The sequence below is a fragment of the Scyliorhinus canicula genome, chromosome 18, assembly GCF_902713615.1.
Source record: "Scyliorhinus canicula chromosome 18, sScyCan1.1, whole genome shotgun sequence".
NCBI classification, from domain to species: Eukaryota; Metazoa; Chordata; class Chondrichthyes; order Carcharhiniformes; family Scyliorhinidae; genus Scyliorhinus; species Scyliorhinus canicula.
In genome coordinates, this window is record NC_052163.1 from 22,848,779 (window position 1) to 22,870,294 (window position 21,516).

Here is a 21,516-nt window from a genome sequence, read left to right on the forward strand (position 1 = left end):
GTTGCACCGCTAGAACTGGGAGACAGCATGGAGGGCATCAACTCCATGCAGGCAGGGAAGACACCGGGACTAAATGGATTCCCGGACTTCTACAAAAAATTAGGGACGGCACTGGTCCCGCACCTGCGGGGGATGTTCACAGATTTTCTGCCCAGGGGCACCCTGCCACCTACACCAGCACAGGCCTCCATCTCGCTGATACCCAAGAAAGAAAAAGACCCAACATAATGCGAGCCTTACAGACGGGCTTTGTCAAGGGTAGATAGCTAACATCGAACATCAGCCGCCTGCTAAATGTGATCATGACCCCAGCTGGGACAAGAACACCTGAGGTGATCATCTCCCTGGGCGCAGAAAAGGCCTTCAACAGAGTAGAATGGAAGTACTTCATGGAGGTACTGGAGCAGTTCGGGCTTGGAGTGGGGTTCACCGCCTGGGTGAAACCCCTGTACAACGCTCCCACAGCGAGCATACGGACAAATGCCACTAAGTACTTCCAGCTGCACAGAGGCACAAGGCAGGGATGCCCGCTGTCCCCGCTGCTGTTCGCCCTCGCGATCGAACCACTGGAGATCGCGCTTATGGTGGCAAAGAATTGGAAGGGGAGACAGAGAGCACAGAGTCTCGCTCTATGTGGATGATCTGATCCTCTACATCTCGGATCCGCAAAGCAGCATGGAGGGAATCATGGCGCTCTTGAAAGAGTTTGGAGCCTTCTCGGGCTGAGAAACAACGACGCCGTCCCAGTGAACCCACAATGGGGAGGCGCAGAGCTGGAGTGAATGCCATTTAAACAGGTCCGACACAAATTCCTCTATCTGGGGATCCAAAGCGCTCATGGCTAGTCAGGGATCCACAAATGGAACCTGACCAGCCTGACGGAGGAAGTGAAAAAGGACCTGCAGAGATGGAAAACACTCCCACTCTCCCTGGCAGGGAGAATGCAGACGATTAAGATTAATGTACTGCCCAGGTTCCTCTTGCTGTTCAGATCCATTCTGATCTACAACCACAAGGCCTTCTTCAACTCATTAGAAAAACTGATCGTGGCGTTTGTGTGTTGGTGGAGGGGAAGAACGCAAAGAACCCAAAAAGGGTACTGCAGAGAGCGAGAACCATGGGGGGCCCAGCCCTTCTAAACATGCAATATTACCACTGGGCGGCAACCGCGGAGAGGGTAAAGGGGTGGATAAAAGAGCTAGAAGCCGATTAGGTGCTTATGGAAGAGAGGTCCTGCAGAGAGACCTTCCTCTGGGCCCTAGCCACTTACATTCCCACTGAATAAATATTCAACGAGCTCAGTGGTGATTGCAATACTCCAATCGTTGAACCATCTGTGACAACACTTCAGGCTAATCAAAATGTCCGATAAGGCCCCATCTGCAATAACCACAGGTTCACGCCCGGGACAATGGATGCCACCTTGAAAAGGTGGAGACAGGATGGGGGGACGCCGACAGTTAGGGACTTCTGTGCTGACAACAGATTGACAATGCTTGAGGAGCTAACAGAGACTTTCCAGCTGACAGGGGGGAACGAACTAGGATCCATGCAGGTGAAAACGTCTTATGCAGGGAAACGAGGACAAACCCACAACAATCGCTGTTAGAGGACCTACTGGACATCTTAGGGAAGGGGAATTGCAGTGACATGTATGGGTGACTACTGGGGAGGGCGAACACACAACTAGATGAGACAAGAGAAAAGTGGGAGGAAGACTTGGGGTTAGAAATAGGGTGGGGACTCTGGAGCAAAGCACTGCACAGGATCAATTCCACCTCCACATGCTCAAGGCTAAGCCTAATGCAACTGAAAGTGGTACACAGAGCCCAATTACCTAAAACGCGAATGAGCAGATTCTTCCCGGAGGTGGATGACAAATGTGAATGGTGTCAAGGAGGCCCGGCCAACCACGCCCAAATGTTCTGGTCTTGCTCCAGACTTGTTGAGTTCTGGACAGCCTTCTTTGAGGAAATGTCCAAGGTGGTGGGGATAAGGATGGAGCCTTGCCCAAAAGTAGCAGCCTTCGGGGTATCAGAACAGCCAGATCTCTTCATGGGGAGGAGGGCCGACGCCCTTGCCTTTGTCTCCCTAATCGCCTGCCGGAGAATCCTGCTTGGCTGGTGATCAGCAGCACCACCCAAAGCTGCAGACTGGCTGTCCGACCTATCGAAATTTCTCCAGATGGAGAAAATTAAATTCGCCACCCCAAGTAACGGTGAAATAATTCCCAGTCAGGATGTTTTGTGACTTGGTGGGAATTTGCAAGTGGTGGCGTTCCCATGCATTTGCTTTACATTTCCACGTGGTAACGGTCACATCTTGAACATGCTGTAAAAGCAACCTTGCTGAACTGTTGCAGTTCATCTTGTAAATGGCTCTTGTCAATGGTAATCTGCAGCAATGGTGTATTAGTAGTGGAGAGAATGAATGCTTAAGGTTATGAATCCGATGCCAGTCAGAGAGTTGCACGTTGTCCTGGTTGGTGTTTATCATTTTCAGCCTTGGTGAAGTTGCGATCATCCAAGCAAGTTGAGAGTATTCCAGCACACTCCTGGCTCGTGCCATGTAGATGTTGAAAAGCCATTGGTAAGTCTAGTCATCAGTCACCACAGCCTCTGAGCTGTTCTTGTCGTCACGATGTTTAGTGACTGGTCCAGCTAAATTTCTGGTCAACGTATTGTTGCCACTTCTCAGCCCAAGCCCAAATATTTGTCCAGGTCATGCTGCATGTCGGCACAGACTGCTTCTGTGCAATATTCAGTAAACAACCTCACTTCTGACCATATGATAGTCATTAATGAAGCAATTGAAGATAGTTGGACCATCTGCCCTGAGGGTCCCTCTAGCACCCTCTACCAGTGCTTATGTTTGAGAGTAGACTGATAGGGCAATAATTGGCCAGATTGAATTAGTCCTATTTTTGTGGACAAGGCATACTTCGACAATATTAATATTCCACTTTGTTGAGTAGATGTCAACATTGTAGCTGAACTGAATTTGTGACAGGTGCTTCAGGTTCTGGACCGCAAGTCTCTAGCACAACAGCCAGGATGTTATTAGGGTCCGCAGCTATTGCTATATAAAGTGAGTTCAGTGATATCACAAGGAAGTGTATTGAATTGGCCGAAGATTGGCATCTGTGAAGCAGGGCACCTCAGGAGGCAGAGATGGATCATCCATTTGTAACTTCTGGCTGAAGATGGTTCAAATGTTTTAGCCTTGCTTTTTGCTCTCATACTGGGCTCATACCATCATTGATGATGGGGATGTTCATGAAGCCTGCCTTTTAATTTGGTTCCAACACTAGGGATCGACCTTGTACCATTTCTCTTCAATATCTCTAGCGCTTTGATGTTCCTTGCTGCACATAATGCTCAATGCTCAGTCTAACCAGAGGATTGTATATTTGGATCCATGTTTCCTATACTTCTGGTATGTAGCTGAACAGTCTATGAGACTTTGATTATACTGTGTATTAGGTTAGGGATGTTCAACATTGCATCTACAAAGAATCCTAGGTCTTTTTAGTTTCAACCCCACCATCACTCCTTCAGTACATGTGTCAATTTTCTTTCCTGTGTGATATTTTACACTGATTCGTATTAAACTCCAGTCGTCATTGTTTAACCACTCACATATTTGGATTTGCTCTTTTTGTAATATGTGGGCTGCCTCCTTTTACTCCACTGTTCCTCTTGAGTTTGGTTCAAAGTGAAAATAAACTAATTAGCTTTGAGTTTCTCAATTCAAGTCATTGATGTAAGTTAGAAACTGTTCTGATCTTGATCCTGAGGAATTCTACTTCACACTTCAGCTTATCTTGGCAGCACTTCCTGTATCCAGAACTTGATTTTTCTTTCCCATTTGCAAGCCAGTTTCTTATCCATCAGAATAAGGAAAATGAGTTGATGGCGCAAATCATCGTGAATGACTATGATTAAGTGGCTATTACTGAAACATGGTTAAAGGATGGTCACAACTGGGAGTTAAATATCCAAGGGTATCAAACTATTCGGAAGGACAGAGTGGATGGTAAGGGAGGTGGTGTCGCTCTGTTATTTAAGGATGACATCCGGGCAATTGTAAGGGATGACATCGGTGTTATGGAGGATAAGGTTGAATCCATTTGGGTGGGAATCAGGAATAATAAGGCGAAAAAGGTCACTGATAGGAGTAGTCTATAGGCCACCAAATAGTAACATCGTGGTGGGGCAGGCAATAAACAAAGAAATAACTGATGCATGTAGAAATGGTACAGCAGTTATCATGGGGGATTTTAATCTACATATCGATTGGTTTAACCAGGTCGGTCAAGGCAGCCTTGAGGAGGGGTTCATAGAACGTATCCACGATACTTTCCTAGAACAGTATGCAAGGGAACCTATGAGGGAACAAGCGATCCTAGATCTGGTCCTATGTAATGAGACAGGATTGATTAATGATCTCATAGTTAGGGATCCTTTCAGAAGGAGTGATCACAATATGATGGAATTTAAAATACAGATGGGAGAGTGAGAAGGTAAAATCAAACACTCGTGTTTTGTGCTTAAACAAATAGATTGCAATGGGATGAGAGAAGAGCTAGCTAAGGTGGACTGGGAGCAAAGACTTTATGGTGAAACAGTTGAGGAACAGTGGAGAACCTGCCAAGCGATTTTTCAAAGTGCTCAGCAAAGGTTGATACCAACAAAAAGGAAGGACGGTAGAAAGAGGGAAAATCAACCGTGGATATCTCAGGAAATAAGGGAGAGTATCAAATTGAAGGAAAAAGCATACAAAGTGGCAAAGATTAGTGGGAGACTAGAGGATGGGAAATCTTTAGGGGGCAACAGAAAGCGACTAAAAAAGCCATAAAGAAGAGTAAGATAGATTATGAGAGTAAACTTGCTCAGAATATAAAAACAGATAGTAAAAGTTTCTACAAATATATAAAACAAAAAGAGTGGCTAAGGTAAATATTGGTCCTTTAGAGGATGAGAAAGGAGATTTAATAATAGGAGATGAGGAAATGGCTGAGGAATTGAACAGGTTTTTTGGGTTGGTCTTCACAGTGGAAGACACAAATAACATGCCAGTGACTGATGGAAATGAGGCTATGACAGGTGAGGACCTTGAGATGATTGTTATCACAAAGGAGGTAGTGATGAGCAAGCTAATGGGGCTAAAGGTAGACAAGTCTCCTGGCCCTGATGGAATGCATCCCAGAGTGCTAAAAGAGATGGCTAGGGAAATTGCAAATGCACTAGTGATAATTTACCAAAATTCACTAGACTCTCAGGTGGTCCCGGCGGTTTGGAAATTAGCAAACGTGACACCACTGTTTAAAAAAGGAGGTAGGCAGAAAGAGGGTAATTATAAGCCAATTCGCTTAACTTCGGTAGTAGGGAAGATGCTGGAATTTATCATCAAGCGAGGCATCTGGATGGAAATTGTCCCATTGGGCAGACGCAGCATGGGTTCATAAAGGGAAGGTTGTGCCTAACTAATTTAGTGGAATTTTTTGAGGACATTACCAGTGCGGTAGATAATGGGGAGCCAATGGATGTGGTATATCTGGTTTTACAGAAAGCCTTTGACAAGGTGCCACACAAAAGGTTGCTGCATAAGATAAAGATGCATGGCATTAAGGGGAAAGTAGTAGCATAGAGGATTGGTTAATTAATAGAAAGCAAAGTGTGGGGATTAATGGCTATTTCTCTGGTTGGCAATCAGTAGCTAGTGGTGTCCCTCAGGGATCAGTGTTGGGCCCACAATTGTTCACAATTTACACAGATGATTTGGAGTTGGGGACCAAGTGCAATCTGTCCAAGTTTGCAGACGACACTAAGATGAGTGGTAAAGCAAAAAGTGCAGAGGATACCGGAAGTCTGCAGAGGGATTTGGACAGGTTAAGTGAATGGACTAGGGTCTGGCAGATGGGATGCAATGTTGACAAATGTGAGGTAATCCATTTTGGTAGGAATAAGAGTAAAAGGGATTATTATTTAAATGATAAAATATTAAAACATGTTGCTGTGCAGAGAGACCTGGGTGTGCTAGTGCATGATTCTCAAAAAGTTGGTTTACAGGTGCAACAGATGATTAAAAAGGCAAATGGAGTTTTGTCCTTCATTGCTAGAGGAATGGAGTTTAAGACAAGGGACGTTATGCTCCAACTGTATAAGGTGTTAGTGAGGCCACACCTGGAGTATTGTGTTCAGTTTTGGTTTCCTTACCTGAGAAAGGACGTCCTGGCACTGGCGGGTGCGTAGAGGAGATTCAAGAGGTTAATCCCAGAGTTGAAGGGGTTGAATTACGAGGAGAGGTTAAGTAGACTGGGACTGTACTTGTTGAAATTTAGAAGGATTGGGGGGGGGGGGGGGGGGGGGGGGAGGGGGGGCATAACCTCAAAATAAGGGGAAGTAGATTTAGGACTGATTAAGGAGGAACTTCTTCACCCAAAGGGTTGTGAATCTATAGAATTCCTTGCCCAGTGAAGCAGTTGAGGCTTCTTCATTAAATGTTTTTAAGATAAAGATAGATAGTTTTTTGGAGAATAAAGAGATTAAGGGTTATGGTGTTCGGGCCGAAAAGTGGAGCTGAGTCCACAAAAGATCAGCCATGATCTCATTGAACGGTGGAGGAGGCTCGAGGGGCCAGATGGCCTACTCCTACTCCTAGTTCTTATGTTTTTATAACCAGGTCTGGACCTGCATCTCTACAGCTTTGGGCGTCATTAGTAACGTTAGGGGCTGGTTTAGCACAGGGCTAAAAAGCTGGCTTTTAAAGCAGACCAAGGCAGGCCAGCAGCATGGTTCAATTCCCGTACCAGCCTCCCCGAACAGGCGCCGGAATGTGGCGACTAGGGGCTTTTCACAGTAACTTCATTTGAAGCCTACAATAAAGCGATGTTCATTTTTTATGTGGAATTTTGTCAAATGACTTTTGAAACTCTAAGTATAGAACATGTTAAGGTTTACCATAGTTGACGAGGTTAGTCACTTCCTAAAGGAAATCAAAAACCTTGGTCAGGCTGGATTTTCCCTTTTGGATTTGGAGAGGAAGTAATATTTCCTACCTCGTTTTATTATTCCACTTTAGTATTTTAAGCTGTTTGATTACTCCTTAACCTCTTCAGTTAACCTTTGTAGTCAAATAAAAGAAAAAAACATTTCAAAATACTAATGTTACCCAAAAAGATGAAAGCCTTCTTCAATGCTAGCTTTGAATATCAACATTAATGGCTCAGGGAGATGTATATAAAACCAAACAAAGCTCAACTGTCTAATTAAAAAAAAAACTCCTCCATATCTACAGCAATGGATGTATAGGTCTATCAGCCAGCTGCAATCAATTTGACCGAGATCATTTCGAGGAACACTTCAGCAGTCAAAGGCATTCAGCCTCTGATCTTCGGGTAAGCGTTCTCCAAGGCGGCCTTCAGGACGTGCGACAATGCAGTATCGCCGAGCAGAAACGTATAGCCAAGTTCCGCACACATGAGTACGGCCTCAACCGGGACCTGGGATTCATGTCGCATTACATTTACCCCCCACCATCTGGCCTGGGCTTGTGAAATCCTACCAACTGTCCTGGCTTGAGACAATTCACACCTTTTTAACTTGTGATTATCCCTTACCAGTTACTCCATCTGGACCTGTAAAGACTTAATTACCTGCGAAGACTTACATTCAAAGTATCGTCTTGCATCTTTGACTGTGTCTATATATATATATGTTTCTGGAACCTACCTCTTCATTCACCTGATGAAGGAGCTGCGCTCCGAAAGCTAGTGATTTGAAACAAACCTGTTGGGCTTTAACCTGGTGTTGTAAGACTTCTTACTGTGCTCACACCAGTCCAACGCCGGCATCTCCACATTTTGGTCCTGACAATGAGTTTTCCAGTCTGTGGCTGGTTGGCGTTGGGATGGAATTTTTACGCAAGGTTGCTGCAAAAAGTTGAAAGAGTGTGATTAGAAAACTTTTTCGGCCTTTTCAAGGGTTGAATGGGGCTTGGAGAATGAATGAAAAGGAAACACATCTAAGCATACTGACGCAAAACCCACCTTATGATGACTGGTTCAGCAGAAGTTTTGATGCAGGAGATTGTGTAGTCTGAGGAGGATTAGCTTGTTTGGCATTGCAAAGCATAACACTAAAAGGCAGAAGCAGTCAAAATCAATGCTATGTTATGGACCTGCAGCGCCTGGGAATAGTTGCTGAAGAGATTGGCATAGCTAAAGAAGCTGCCAAAGGACTATTTCACAGTGTAAGGCCAAAGAATGCATGCCACTGGCCTGCAAATATCTTCCATATTTACTGTTCATCATTGTCAAATTTGCACAGAGCTTTACAAATCATGGATAGTCTGCAGTGTTGGGAAGCGAGTCTTGTGCCGGAACTACAGACTCAAAAATATCCGTTTGGTGTTACTTAACCTTTTTGTATTAAAGATTTCTAACAATATGTATTTCTTTGAGCTCTTACATGTCCCTGGCAGAAAGGATTATGTCACCTCCTTTCCAGTCTACTGTTCCTGAATACTTTATATCCCAGTGTGCACTGTTTATATCATCTTCTAGGATCTGCCATGTGTCAGGGAAACAAATGTAGTTTTAAGGGATTTATATTTGTATTGTAAACATCAGAAAAAGGAGGTATAGTTTTAAATGGGTTTAGTTTAGCGTTTCTGTGTAAGGAAGCTAGATTCCTATTGGACAAAGATGTTTGTATGTGTGGGGGTTTTGATTCCAATTCAAACTGTGCTTCTTTTGTTCTGAGAGAAGCTATGGTGTGAAGAGTAAATAAAAGCTAGCAGAAGTAGAAGCCGTTGCTTAGCAACTGGGAGCATTTTCCAGAGGGAAGTGATTTCCTTTATTCTTAGTTTATCTGGAAGCCAGGGGAGTTGGTTTAGAAGGGAACATCTCTCTAAGCTTTGCTAGAAGAAACCCATACCATTGGGTAATCGTTAAGAAAACAAGTGCAGAGAGCTAAAGTCCAGCTAGTTAAGGAAACTAACGTAATGAAGGGAAGTTTCCAAGAAGCCTGATGTTAAAGGTACTAGAACAGAGAACTGTTCAGGAAAGACAGTCAGAGCTGAGACGCCAGAAAGATATCTGAAGTGATTTTCAGGTTTGGCTGATTTTACTAGTTTGGGAGGCATTATTTGAAATAATCGTGATAATTGGAGGCTGGATCTCGGAGTTTGTGTAACAGACTATAAGACAAAGAAAATCCTGAAGAGGGAGGTGTAAAACCTGAAAGCAAAGCTTTGATAGGAGCAGCTGAGAGATAGCATTGTTTAAAAGAAGATTTGAAAGAATGTCTTTTGAAAGCAGAATTTGAAATTGTTTGTGAGGAAGCCAGAGTTGAGTGAGACAAGGTGGCTCAAGGTATAAGAATCACCTGAAAACCACAGAAATTCGCTCTGGTTCCGAATGGAGTTTGTGTCTTCCGACAGCCAGCCTGTGTATATAAATGGACTGTGTGTTACTGAGACAATTATAGCCTAAGATACACTTTGTACCCTGGGTTAAACTTAAAATCTGTGTACATTTGTGAAGCAAAGAGGGGAGGGGTTGGTAAAGGAGTATTGTATCATCATCAAACTTTTTATGTTTAATAAATTATTTTTCTTGTTATTAAAACTAATCAGGGGTGCTGTGACTCTGTCCCTCCGCGCTTTGTAAAAAGACAAAAAATGTTATGATTTTTTTGTGCCAGTGTTCCATTCTGTGACCTTCCAGTCCAGTTATAACACTGGGATTGTAACGCATTTGATATTTCTGTGGCTGCTTAATATTGAACACATTGAAGGCTGAGGTGGACTTATTGTTGGACACTAAAAGAATCAAGGGGAATAGAAGAGGGAAGGAAAGAGGAGATGAGGTGGAAGAACATCCTTAATCTTATCAAATCAGGGTTTGTGCTGGGGGGGGGGGGGGGGGGTTGGTTATATTGTTGTGTTTTTGTTGACATTTGGTGTTGAAAATTGTTAACATTATAAATGCCTCAATAAAATATTTTTGGAAAAAAAAAATCTTATCAAATCAGCTACATTTGTTCCATTTCCTATATACTGGTTTTAGTGTTTATATGTCCATAAATTATTTGATATTGCCAGCCTATTTCTGGCATCTGGTTCCCCAACCTCACTAATTTCCAACTTTCGCAACTGGCTACTGACTGCCTTCTGTTATCAATCTTTTCTAGGATCCAGCTTCCTTCAAACATTCACTTCCTCTACGCCAGAAGGTTGTCCACGGCCATATGACACGCAGTTCAATAGATGAACTAAACTAATCAACACCTCTGAAGAAAATTTATTTTCGCAACTTTCTCATTTGCAGAGTGCACAAAATTATGCTGGGTACTTAATTCAACTTGCATACAATCTGGTTAAAATGGAGAGAATTATTTATTTAATCCTGTCAGGAATTTCTCCTTCCAGTTATTTTTGGTGTACCATGAATGCAGTGAGGCATTCAGAAAATGGAACCATTAACAGGCAGTAACAGCATCAAAATGAGGTCTTTACTGTAACAATGCAACTCCATGGTGCCATTTTTAAAGAGGCATATTATTGATTGATTGGAGTGTCTGCCTACTTCAGCTGATAGATCCTGTATACAAATTAGACCTAAGAACCCTGACTGTCATATATGGATAGAAATAGTCGAGATTGTGTGCTGTCTATATTCTGGTCATTCCCATGAGCGACAGAAAAAGAGTAAGTTTGTAATTATTTTTGTGGGAGCAGGAACAGTGGGAATGTGCTGAGACCACCCAATCCCTCCATTCTCCAGGGTGACCTGATATTGGTGGATCTCAATCCAGCAAAGTAACATGGCTGTTTGCTGCTCCAGACTCACCATCAGCCCAAGATTAATGAGGTCATGGCTCACACTCACTGCCTCCTCTTAACTTTGAATGCAGGTGACCATCTAGTACGCATTGCTACTTGATCGGTTGTCCTAAACACAAAATCGACTCCATTGTGTGTAAATAAAGAAACTCCCTACAGTTGTGACAGAACTTTCCAGGTCTGCCTATTATTCACTCAGTCTCAAAGCTGAAAGAACAGGAACGATGATATATTCTCTAAATAGTGGGTTAACATCCAGGATCTGGGTTCCGTGAACACTGGCTCAGGAACAGCATTCCCAACTGTGAGTCAGAAGGATTGCTTTAGAACTCTATTCCTGAATGCCCTAGCAAGGGGACAACAAAACACTGAATTGACATTCCATGGGGCATCAACGGTTGTATGTCCTTCAGGTGACTAACTGTCTCTTATTTTATAGGAATGTACCACAATTGATCCAGTCGTTCCTGGCTTGCATGCAACCTGGATACGTTTTTCCCATAAAGCCAACCTTTCAATCTCACGTGCGTGCAGTACCTGGTCTTTCTGTTTGGCCATCTCCCAGACCAGTCATCATCCCCTATCCCCGATCTCCCTGCCTCAGCTCTGGCAGAACCCCCCCCCCCCCCCCCCCCCCCCCGCCAACCACCTCCTTGCTCTTACAGCTCTGGCAGCACCCTCTGATCTCATGAAACCAGAGTCTCCTTTAGTTATGTCTGCAAGAGTTGGTCACCCTGGCTCCCCCTCCCCCACCCACTGTAAAGGGTTGTTCGGGCTCTTCAGGCTTTGTTGTAGCCCACCTGGAAGGAGGTATTTTAAGGTAAAAAGTGTGAGAAAGGCAATGGGATATCACCTCAGTTACTGTTCCCTCAGAAAATGGTTCAAGAATTTCATGTGTGAGCACTGAATTGGGACCTGACCTAAGCAGATCACAAAGGATGGATTACATGTGCTCTAGAGCGTTTGACGCATTGGACAGCCTTCAATTCACATCCGTATAAAATAACAATTTCCTGTTAGGTGGATTTGTCAATATGGTACGTCAAGTGCAGGGAATGTAAATATAGTTTGGTTCAAAAGCTCCCTCTCCTGTTTACCATTACTCCAAATTGCACTCCTGAAAATAAAATGACTTCCTGAAACGTGAACTCTCACATAAAATCTTCCAAGATCTTGGCCAAACTAAAAGACCTTGGTTCTAAATATTACACTAATCCAGGATACTTTGACAGAGGAGGAAGTGAGAATACCAGTAAGAAAGTCTCCGATTTCCCACACAGTATGGTGAGCTGTACTGTGATCACATACTGCTACCATCACCAGCAGAGACAGTCCAATCAGAAAAGGGAGCTCCACCATCATCAATATTGTTCTTCATTACATTATTTGAACAACTAACATTATCCATTGATAAACTAGAGCTGTTCCTGTGTGATATGGCTTACATTATTGTAAATCCTTCGACTCAAAATCTCCCCTCTGATACTTTGAGGGCGGCACGATAGCACAATGGTTAGCACTGTTGCTTCACAGCGCCAGGGTCCCAGGTTGTCCCAAAAGACCTGCTTGATAGGTGAATTGGACATTCTGAATTCTCCGTCAGTGTACCCAAACAGGTGCCAGAGTGTGGTGACTATGGGATTTTCACAGTAACCTCATTGCAGTGTTAATGTAAGCCTACGTGTGACACTAAAAATTATTATTATGACAAAAATCAATTCACTTAAATTTAAGGAAAAGAAAATACATGAAGAGAGACAATTAATTACAATGTATACAGAACCTTCCAGACCAAAAAGCATCTGAGTCGTAGGAGTCACAATAGATATTTTGGCCTTGGAGGGAGCGCAACGTAGGTCTCCAATGGATTACAGGGGTAAAGTTACAAGGAGAGATTTAGCAAATTAGGCCTGTTTTGCGAGAATTTAGAACAGGGGTGGACAAACTTTTCCGTGCAAGGGCCACATTCAGAAATTCACAATTTTAAAGGGCCGCATAGTATATTAAGTAAAATAATTAATATTTTAAATAGCCAAAGTAAAAGGTCTTTAAAGAAAAAAAGCACATTTATTTGAAAAACAAAGTAACTCAGTAAGTAACAGAATAATGTCAATGAGAATGATGCATCTGACTGCAGTCATTTACCAGTTTGTTGAAATCAGGTGTCAAGTTGCTTGTGCTGATCCTTAACACTGACAGAAGCACAGCCTAGCCGAGTCAACGATAAAAACGCGCGTAGTGGGGTGGATGAGTGGGGCTGCCTTATTGGTCGATTTAGTTGGGTGTGCGACCAATAGGAGTCCAGGTTACAAACAATAATAAGGCTTATTGTTTGTAACCTGGACTCCTATTGGTCGCACACCGAACTAAACCGACCAATGAGACAGCCCCACTCACCCACCCCACTACGCGCGTTTTTATGCGGCCCGCCAATGAGGTGCCCGGAATCATAACCGGAGTTTTTGAAAAGCCGCCGGGGAAAAGCCGCTGAAGTAAATGCGCTTATTGAATAAGCGCATTTACTTCAGCGGCTTTCCCCCGGCGGCTTTTCAAAAATGCCGGTTATGATTCCAGGCGCCTCATTGGCGGGCCGCATAAAAACCTTTGTCGGGCCGCATGCGGCCCGCGGGCTGTAGTTTGCCCACCCCTGATTTAGAAGGTTAAGGGGTGATATGATTGAAGTATTCAAGGTATTAACAGGGAAAGTCAGGGTACATAAAGATAAACTATTTCCACTGGTTGGAGATTCTAAAACTAGGGGGCATCGTCTAAAAATTAGGGCCAGACCTTTCAGGAGAGATGTTAGGAAGCACGTCTTCACTCAAAGGGTGGTAGAGGTTTGCAACTCCCTCTCACAAACAGCAGTTGAAGCTTGATCAGTTGTTCATTTTAAATCTGAGATAGATAGATTTTTGTTTCGCAAAGATATTAAGGGATATGGGCCAAAGGCAGGGATACGGAGTTTGGCCTCAGATCAGTCATGATCTCATTAAATGGTGGGCCAGACTCAAAGGGCTGAATGGCCTACTGCTGTTCCTATGTTCCTACAATGGGTGGAATTTTCTATTCTGGAAACTGGAGGGCAGGGATGTTGGCATGGTTCCCACTAGATGGTGAGTCAGATGAACCCGCATCATCACTTAATTCATTATGTATCAGTGAGGAGCTTGGCAAATCTCATGGCGGGGCAAGAAGGGAAGCGTCAGGACTTCAAAGGTCCTGGCGCCATATTTAAACGGCACCCGGACAGTCACTGCAGACCAGGTGTGTTGTGTCATTCAGGTTCTCCATGGTTCCTAAAAGAAGTAACCCTCCACGCCGCCATTCAGTGGGACCAACCTTGGGATTCTCCTCCAAGCCGTCCAGGTACGGTGACAGCTCCGCTTTTCTCGGAATGGAGCAGGAGGTCTTCCCATCTGACTATGTTGACCTGGAAGGAGGTTGCCGGGGAGGTCAGCATCTGTGGGAAACAATGAAGGACCGCCTTGCAGTGCAGAAAAAGGATGAATGATCTGATGTGCTCTGCCAGGGTAACTGAAACTTTCGCTCACACCAAACTCACATTCTTATCAGGGCATCAGGCAGTCTAAGAGGGTTAGAGTCCAAAGGGATGTCACACACTATCAGCAGATGCGACATTTGCACTGAATGTCAGCCTACCACTTGAAGCTCATCATCTCATATGCATTACTGCACAGATAGCACCTTAATCTCTTGCTGGGGAGGACTCAGCACCCAGAACAGGCAGGCAAGCTTCTGAACGGCCCTTTCTTCCATGATGCTCAGAATCAACCCATCGGTTTCAGAGAGAAAAAAAACCTCTCCTCATCTCAGTTTTAAATGAGTGACCCCTTATTTTTAACCAGTGACCTCCTGGTTCTAGATTCTCCCACAAGAGGAAACATCCTCTCCAGATTCACCCTGTCAAGACCGCTCAGGGTTTTATATGTTTCAATCGCGTCACTTCTTACTCTTCGAAAGTCAAGCAGACACAAGCCTAGGGGAGGATGAGAAAGGAGACAGAGAGAATACCAACTGTAGGAGAGGGTCAGATCAACCCCAGGACAAGGCCACCACACTAGTGGGAAAGCTAGCATCAGGAGGCATGAGAGGGGTGGGGGGCATGGCACATCTCCCAATGGGGAGTAAGCGTCTGGCATAAGAGAGGAGACATGGGGATGGGGGGGGGGGGGGGGCAGATAGAAAAGGAGAGGCACGGGGGTCAGGGAGAGACAGGGAGGGGGATAGAAGGGGAAGTCAAAACCATGGTGGGAACACAACGATAAGGGGGGAAAGGGCTGTGGACTGGCTTCAGCAGGTCAATTTTGGAAAGGTGGAACAAGATGGCACCATAAGCAGTGGCTGCTTATTTGGAGGGTCCCTAAGCAAAGGGAAACCCCGGTGTGCAGGGGTGCACCCGCATGGCATAAACACATTAGGCGGCCATATTGGGTGGTCCCGAGACAGAAGGGAAACCCCGGAGCGCAGGGGTCCGGCCTCGTGGTGAGAATAGTGACTGCGGCCATTTCGAATGGCCCCCTAACAAAGAGAAACCCTGGAATGCAGGGTCGCAGTACACCGCAGCGACACCGAAAAAGAGGAATTTGGACTGTCGCATCTACCTTTAACCATTGTACAGTGTATAAAGTGTAACAACTTTCATTAAAAAGAGAAATGTTGAGCCTGTCAGGTGTAAACCTGCCTTTTCAACTGAGGAGAAAACAGTTCCCAGATATACATTCACATTCCATGACTATAAACAAGTTGCAGGGCCAGGCTCTTGGACAAAATTTGTAGGCCTGTTTTTACAAACGGACAACTTTATGTAGCTTTTTCCAGTGAGAAGTTTTGATTCTGTTAAAGTATTTGGTGAAAAGTTAACTAGAAATCCTGCATTTAAAGACCTACTGTTGGAATAAAGATACATTAGTATCACCGCAAATGTTTTGTAATTCTCTGCTCATGTGCAAATGAATTTCAATGTAAATAAATGCGAGTTATTACGTTTTGTACGAAAATAAAGATGCCAAATTACTTGGGAAAATAAGATATGAAAATAAGATCCAGGGGTACAAATTCACAAATCACACAAAGTAGTGATGCAGCTTAATAAAGCCATTAAAAAATAAAACTAACTGCTCGTGTTTATTTCTAGAAGGATGGTATTGAGGAGTAGAGAAACAATGCTAAACTTGTACCAAACTTTGGTTAGGCCACACTTGATGTACTGTGCATAATTCTAGTCGCAATATTGGCCCGTAATATCCGTTCCCTTTTTTCCATTTACGGAGATTGTCCGCTGCACACGCGCGTCTGAACAGTCGGAAGTCCCACTGCACGGACATGCATGCTGAAAGCGCACCACACTTAAACCAGCCGGTTTAATTTAACCCATTTTTCTTCCACCCACCACTGCGCTGAACTGGCTGAATGAAAATTAACGGGACAGCGCTAACGTAGCCCCGATGTTAGGTAAGTTTTTATGCCTTTTCATTTGCACTTTTTTTTCAGTCCAGAATCATCGAGCAGAGGCACCAGAGACCATTTTGTGGTGGGTTAATGTTTTTTATTTATTAGCGTTTAATGTTTCTAAAAAGATTTAAAATCTACATAAAGTGAACGATATATATATTTTGAGCTTTGATTGTCATGAAATGAAATGAAAATCGCTTATTGTCACGAGTAGGCTTCAATTAAGTTACTGTGAAAAGCCCCTAGTCGCCACATTCCAGCACCTGTTCGGGGAGGCTGGTACGGGAATTGAACCGTGCTGCTGGCCTGCATTGGTCTGCTTTAAAAGCTAGTGATTTAGCCCAGTGTGCTAAACCAGCCCCTTTGGAGTCACAGAATATAAAAGATTATTTTTAAACTTTGGTTTGTCATGAAGATGTTAATTCCATTAAAGGAACTATAATGGATAGAAATGAGTGTGGAGTGTATATAATCTTCGGTGATCACTTACTCACAAGTATGACTGTCCACCTAAGATACTGTGTTACTGGTCATGAATTCTGTGGGTCCTTGCGTGGCTGATGAGCCTGATCCTAGAGCCGCATTTTCAACCGCACACTTGGCAGGTGTTTCCAGAAGGTGGGATCAGTCCTTGGATTCCAGATCGCGGGTATTCCTTTCTCAGGCTCCTTTTCCGGGCCTCCTCTTACCACTGGGTGTCCTCCAAGTAGGTCACTTCTGAGCAAGGCTCTCCCTGGCATTGACGCCTATGTTTCATTTGTTGAGGTAAGGGTAGCACAGTGGTTAGCACTGTGGCTTCACAGCGCCAGGGTCTCAGCTTCAATTCCCTGCATGGATCACTATGTGTGTGGAGTCTGCACGTTCTCCCCGTGTCTGCGTGGATTTCCTCCGGATGCTCCGGTTTCCTCCCACAAGTCCTGAAAGGTGGGCTATTAGGTGAATTGGACATTCTGAATTCTCCCTTTGTGTACCCGAACAGGCGCCGGAGATTAGGAGCTTTTCACAGAAGCTTCATTGCAGCCCGCTTGTGACAATAATAAACATTATTCATGGCGTATTTGAAGCGCTTCCTTTGTCCTCCTCTTGTACGGAAGCCTTCCTTGAGTTGGGTGAAAAAGATTTGCTTTGGCAGTTTAATATTTCTAAAATTATTTTTGTTAATAAATGTTTTCCCTTAAACTTTACAAATTTCCACAAATGCTTTATTTAAACATCTATACACAGCATTTAAATATCAGATATTTAATATTTAAGCTTATTAACATAATTGAGGTAGACAAGGCAGAAAAATAATAACTATAAATAAAAACTTTAAAAAATGATCAGGAGTTACTCGGACAGTTTAAAGCAAAAAGCCTTGGGGGACACTTTTTAAATCTTATGATCAGGTCAGAACCTTCTTGTAGCAGCATTTTATGACCCCTTCTGCAAGATTGAGGCACTAGTGAGGGTGGTAAAACGATTTACAAAGTCAGAACAGCAAGATTACGCACCTATCAGGAAAGGGTGAACAGATTGTGACTCTTTTATCTCGAAAAGGAAAGGCTGAGAGGTGATCTAACAGAGATAATTTAAAATTATGACAAATTTTGATAGAGGCAGAGGAAGTGCTTCCACTTGTAAGTAAGAGCAAGAATACAGGCCATCAAGATAGTCGCCAAGAAAACAAATTGGGAATTCAGAAGAAACCAACAGCACTGCTGCCTCATGGCGCCGAGGACCCAGGTTCGATCCCAGACCCGGGTCACTGTCCGTGTCCAAAAAATGCATAGTAACGACGACCTCGTCAGATCTGGGGGGGCATCGGCGGTCTCGTCGGAGGTGGGTACCTACTCACAATCTGCATCCCAGGATGGTGTTCCATACACAAGAAGGTCCATCATTGAATTCATGCTGACGCTATAGGTGACATGGCCCTGTCTTCTTTGAATAACGCTAACAGTGGCTTATGAACGGCCTATACTGTAAACCGACGCCGGTGGACACACTAGTGAAACTTCTTTATGGCGAAGACCACTGCCAGAGCCTCCTACCCTACTGAAGCATAATTACAAGCCCCAGGAACGAAGGGAGCTCCATCGTGCCTCCTGGTGCGGGGATCTGTTGGATGGCCCGCATTTTGTTTTCAACCACGTGGAGCCCCCTCCCGATCACCAGATAGGTTACTTCTTGGGCCTGGAAGACACAATCTTCCCTGCGGAGGCGAATGTTGAACTTCTCAACGCGACAGAGCAGCTCATCCAGGTTATTCAGGTGGTCCTGTTCAGGCATTCCCGTGACCAAGACGTCGTCCAGGTTGACTGCCAAGCACGGTAACCCCCACAGAATGTTCTCCATCACTCGCTGGAAAATGGCGCAGGCCAATGACACACCAAAAGGCAAAGTCACATACTTGTACAGCCTTATGTGTGTTCACCATCACATACTGACAGGCCTCTAGGTCCAGCTGAAGGTCCACGTGGCACATATCGAACTTGGTGAACGAGTGATCTCTGGCCAATTTGGCATAAAGGTCCTCAATTCGTAGCATTAGATACTGGTCCAACTTGGAGGCTCTATTCACCGTCAATTTATAATTGCCACAGAGGTGAACCATGTCATTGGGCTTCTTGGAGGGGATGACCATGGCTGCCCAGTCCACAAACTTCAAAGGTCGGATGATCCCCAGGCTTTTGAGCCAATTGAGCTCCACCTCTACCTTTGGCAACACCGCACAAGGAACTGCACTAGGAAGAAAATACCGTGGTTGCGCCGCAATGTCCATGTGGATCTTCGTCATGTCACTGTGGATCTTGCCCAACCCGATCTGGAAAACCTTCGGGTACTGTGACAACACTGTGTTGAGGCCTCCTGAGCCCAGTTGGAAATCCCTCTGCCAACGTGGAGGCATTGAAGCCAGTCACCTGGGGCCATCACCTTTCACCACGATCGGGGCAAACAAATGGATTGCTGTTTGTAGACCACTGGGACCATCTTGATCCCCGTTACAGCCAGCGATTCTTGTCTGTACATGGCCAATCGGGCCTCGGTGTCCCGTAAGGACAGGAGCTGCACTCCCACCGGAACCTCTCAAAAGTGTGCCTTCCGACAACGAGATGGCGGCAGTAGTGTCTAACTCCATTAGCAATGGGTGGCCATTAACTTGAACTGTATCCCTAATGGGGGTGACTTTGGGCAATGCAACGCAGTTCAACTGTAGACAATCATCCGTGGGCTCTTCCGCGAGTAGAGCGCGGGACCGGGGCGGGAAGCCAGTTCTAGTAGAGCGGCGGGCGGGTGGGCCATCCCACAGTTGCCGCTCCCTGTGGCCTCTTTGACTGCATGTTGCACAACACCCGGGTCTAGGGAGGGATCCTGCCAGGTCGTTGGGGTACTAGGCCACCAGTCTGACTATCGCCGAAGGCCTGAGAACCGGGGTTACCCGGTTTAGCGGACGCCGTGCTCTAGGGAGGTGCCCGCCCTAAACTGAGGACCATTTGAGATCCAGCTGAGGCTCGGAGAGCAAATTCCGCTGAGTCACCATGTTATGCACGCCGCAGACCAATCTATCCTGCAACATTTCAGAGATGCGACACCTTATTCACAAAATTCCGCAAGCTTCCTGAGACTAGCCAATAACATCGTTATGGACTCCCCAGTGGTCCTCTTGGACATATTGAATTCATTAGGATTGAAATGATCTGCTCCTCGTACTACCAGATCCGCAAATGGCTTTGAATCCCGGTCGGTAGGGTACATCAGGTGCTTAATCACATTAAAGGTGGGTGCCGGCCGCACAGTCCGCCAAGAGGATTACGGCCTGGCGCTCAACTCCAACATTGGTGTTGACCAAGAAAAAAACACATCTGCTCGATGTATTGCAATCAATCTTCTATATCTGCATCAAATGCACCCAGCTTCCCGAAGTGCGGCACCGTAACGGTGGCTGAAACGACCTCCAGAGGTCTGTGGAGAGGCGGCTGGGTACAGCGAAAATGGCAGCGTCTGCAGCACCACTTTATCCTCATCACCAGTGTTACGTTCACAGAAGCAGCCACCCGGAAGTGTTGGGAATGAAACGTTTATTTAGAGATCAATGAAAAGACTATGTACACTGGTCCTGGCAGGGACTACAGCACCTAGCTCACACTGGGGCAGGGTTTAAATACTCTGATCTCCTCTCTCACTGATGAGGGTGCCCTCCCCTCAGAGGGAAAGCTCGTTCTCCACAAGATTCACGGGGAGACTAATCTGTCCGGCCGCATGGGTCCCGTGGGGGTTACAACAATATGTTATTGTTATTGGCAAGAAATTAGGGACAGGAGTAGGTGATTCGACCCTCTGAGCCTGCTCCATCCTTCAGTACGATCACAGCTGATCATCCAACTCAATCCTCTTTCCCCTCATATTCTTTGATCCCTTTAGCCTCAAGAGCTGAAGGACTTTTGGACATTTTATTACATTGAAGTTCCTATATCCCCACCCTCAATGGCGGGGCAGCCCAGTAGATCATTGCAAAAGATAAAACTGAAGCAACTGCTACAATCTTCAGCCAGAAGTGCTGAGTGGATGATCCACCTCAGCCTCCTCTGCAAGTTCCCCGGGAGGCAGTGGCGTAGTGGTACTGTCGCTTAACTAGGAATCTAGAGACCCAGGGTAATGATCTGGGGGCCTGGATTCGAATGCCACCACAGCAGATGGTGGAATTTAAACTCAATATAATATCATGATGACCATGAAAAACCATTGTCGATTGTCGTAAAAACCCATCTGGGTTAGATATAGAAATATAGAATAGTACAGCACAGAACAGGCCCTTCGGCCCTCAATGTTGTGCCGAGCAATGATCACCCTACTCAAACCCACGTATCCACCTATACCCGTAACCCAACAACCCCCCCCCCCCCCAAACCTTACTTTTTAGGACACTACGGGCAATTTAGCATGGCCAATCCACCTAACCCGCACATCTTTGGACTGTGGGAGGAAACCGGAGCACCCAGAGGAAACCCACGCACACACGGGGGGGACGTGCAGACTCCACACAGACAGTGACCCAGCCAGGAACCGAACCTGGGACCCTGGAGCTGTGAAGCATTTATGCTAACCACGATGCTACCGTGCTGCCCCTTGTTACTAATGTCCTTTCGTCTGCCATCCTTACCTGATCTGGCCTACATAGGACTTCAGATCCACAGCAATGTGGTTGACTCTTAA

The 21,516-nt window shown here is 45.1% G+C and overlaps 1 protein-coding gene across 12 annotated transcripts in view; it reads right to left on the reverse strand.

Annotated features, from left to right (window-relative positions):
• LOC119953276 (archaemetzincin-2-like) overlaps nt 1-21,516 on the reverse strand; it is a 291,941-nt gene that overhangs the window by 36,475 nt on the left and 233,950 nt on the right. For 11 of the 12 annotated variants that reach the window (XR_005457983.1, XM_038777349.1, XM_038777351.1 and 8 more), the window contains one exon: nt 7,791-7,933. The exons of the other annotated variant lie outside the window; for it this stretch is intronic. Coding sequence is in view for 10 of the 11 variants with exons in the window: in XM_038777349.1 (XP_038633277.1) it covers nt 7,833-7,933 (101 nt within the window). In the remaining variant the exon portion in view is untranslated. The remainder of the gene's footprint in view (nt 1-7,790; nt 7,934-21,516) is intronic. 12 annotated transcript variants of the gene reach the window in all.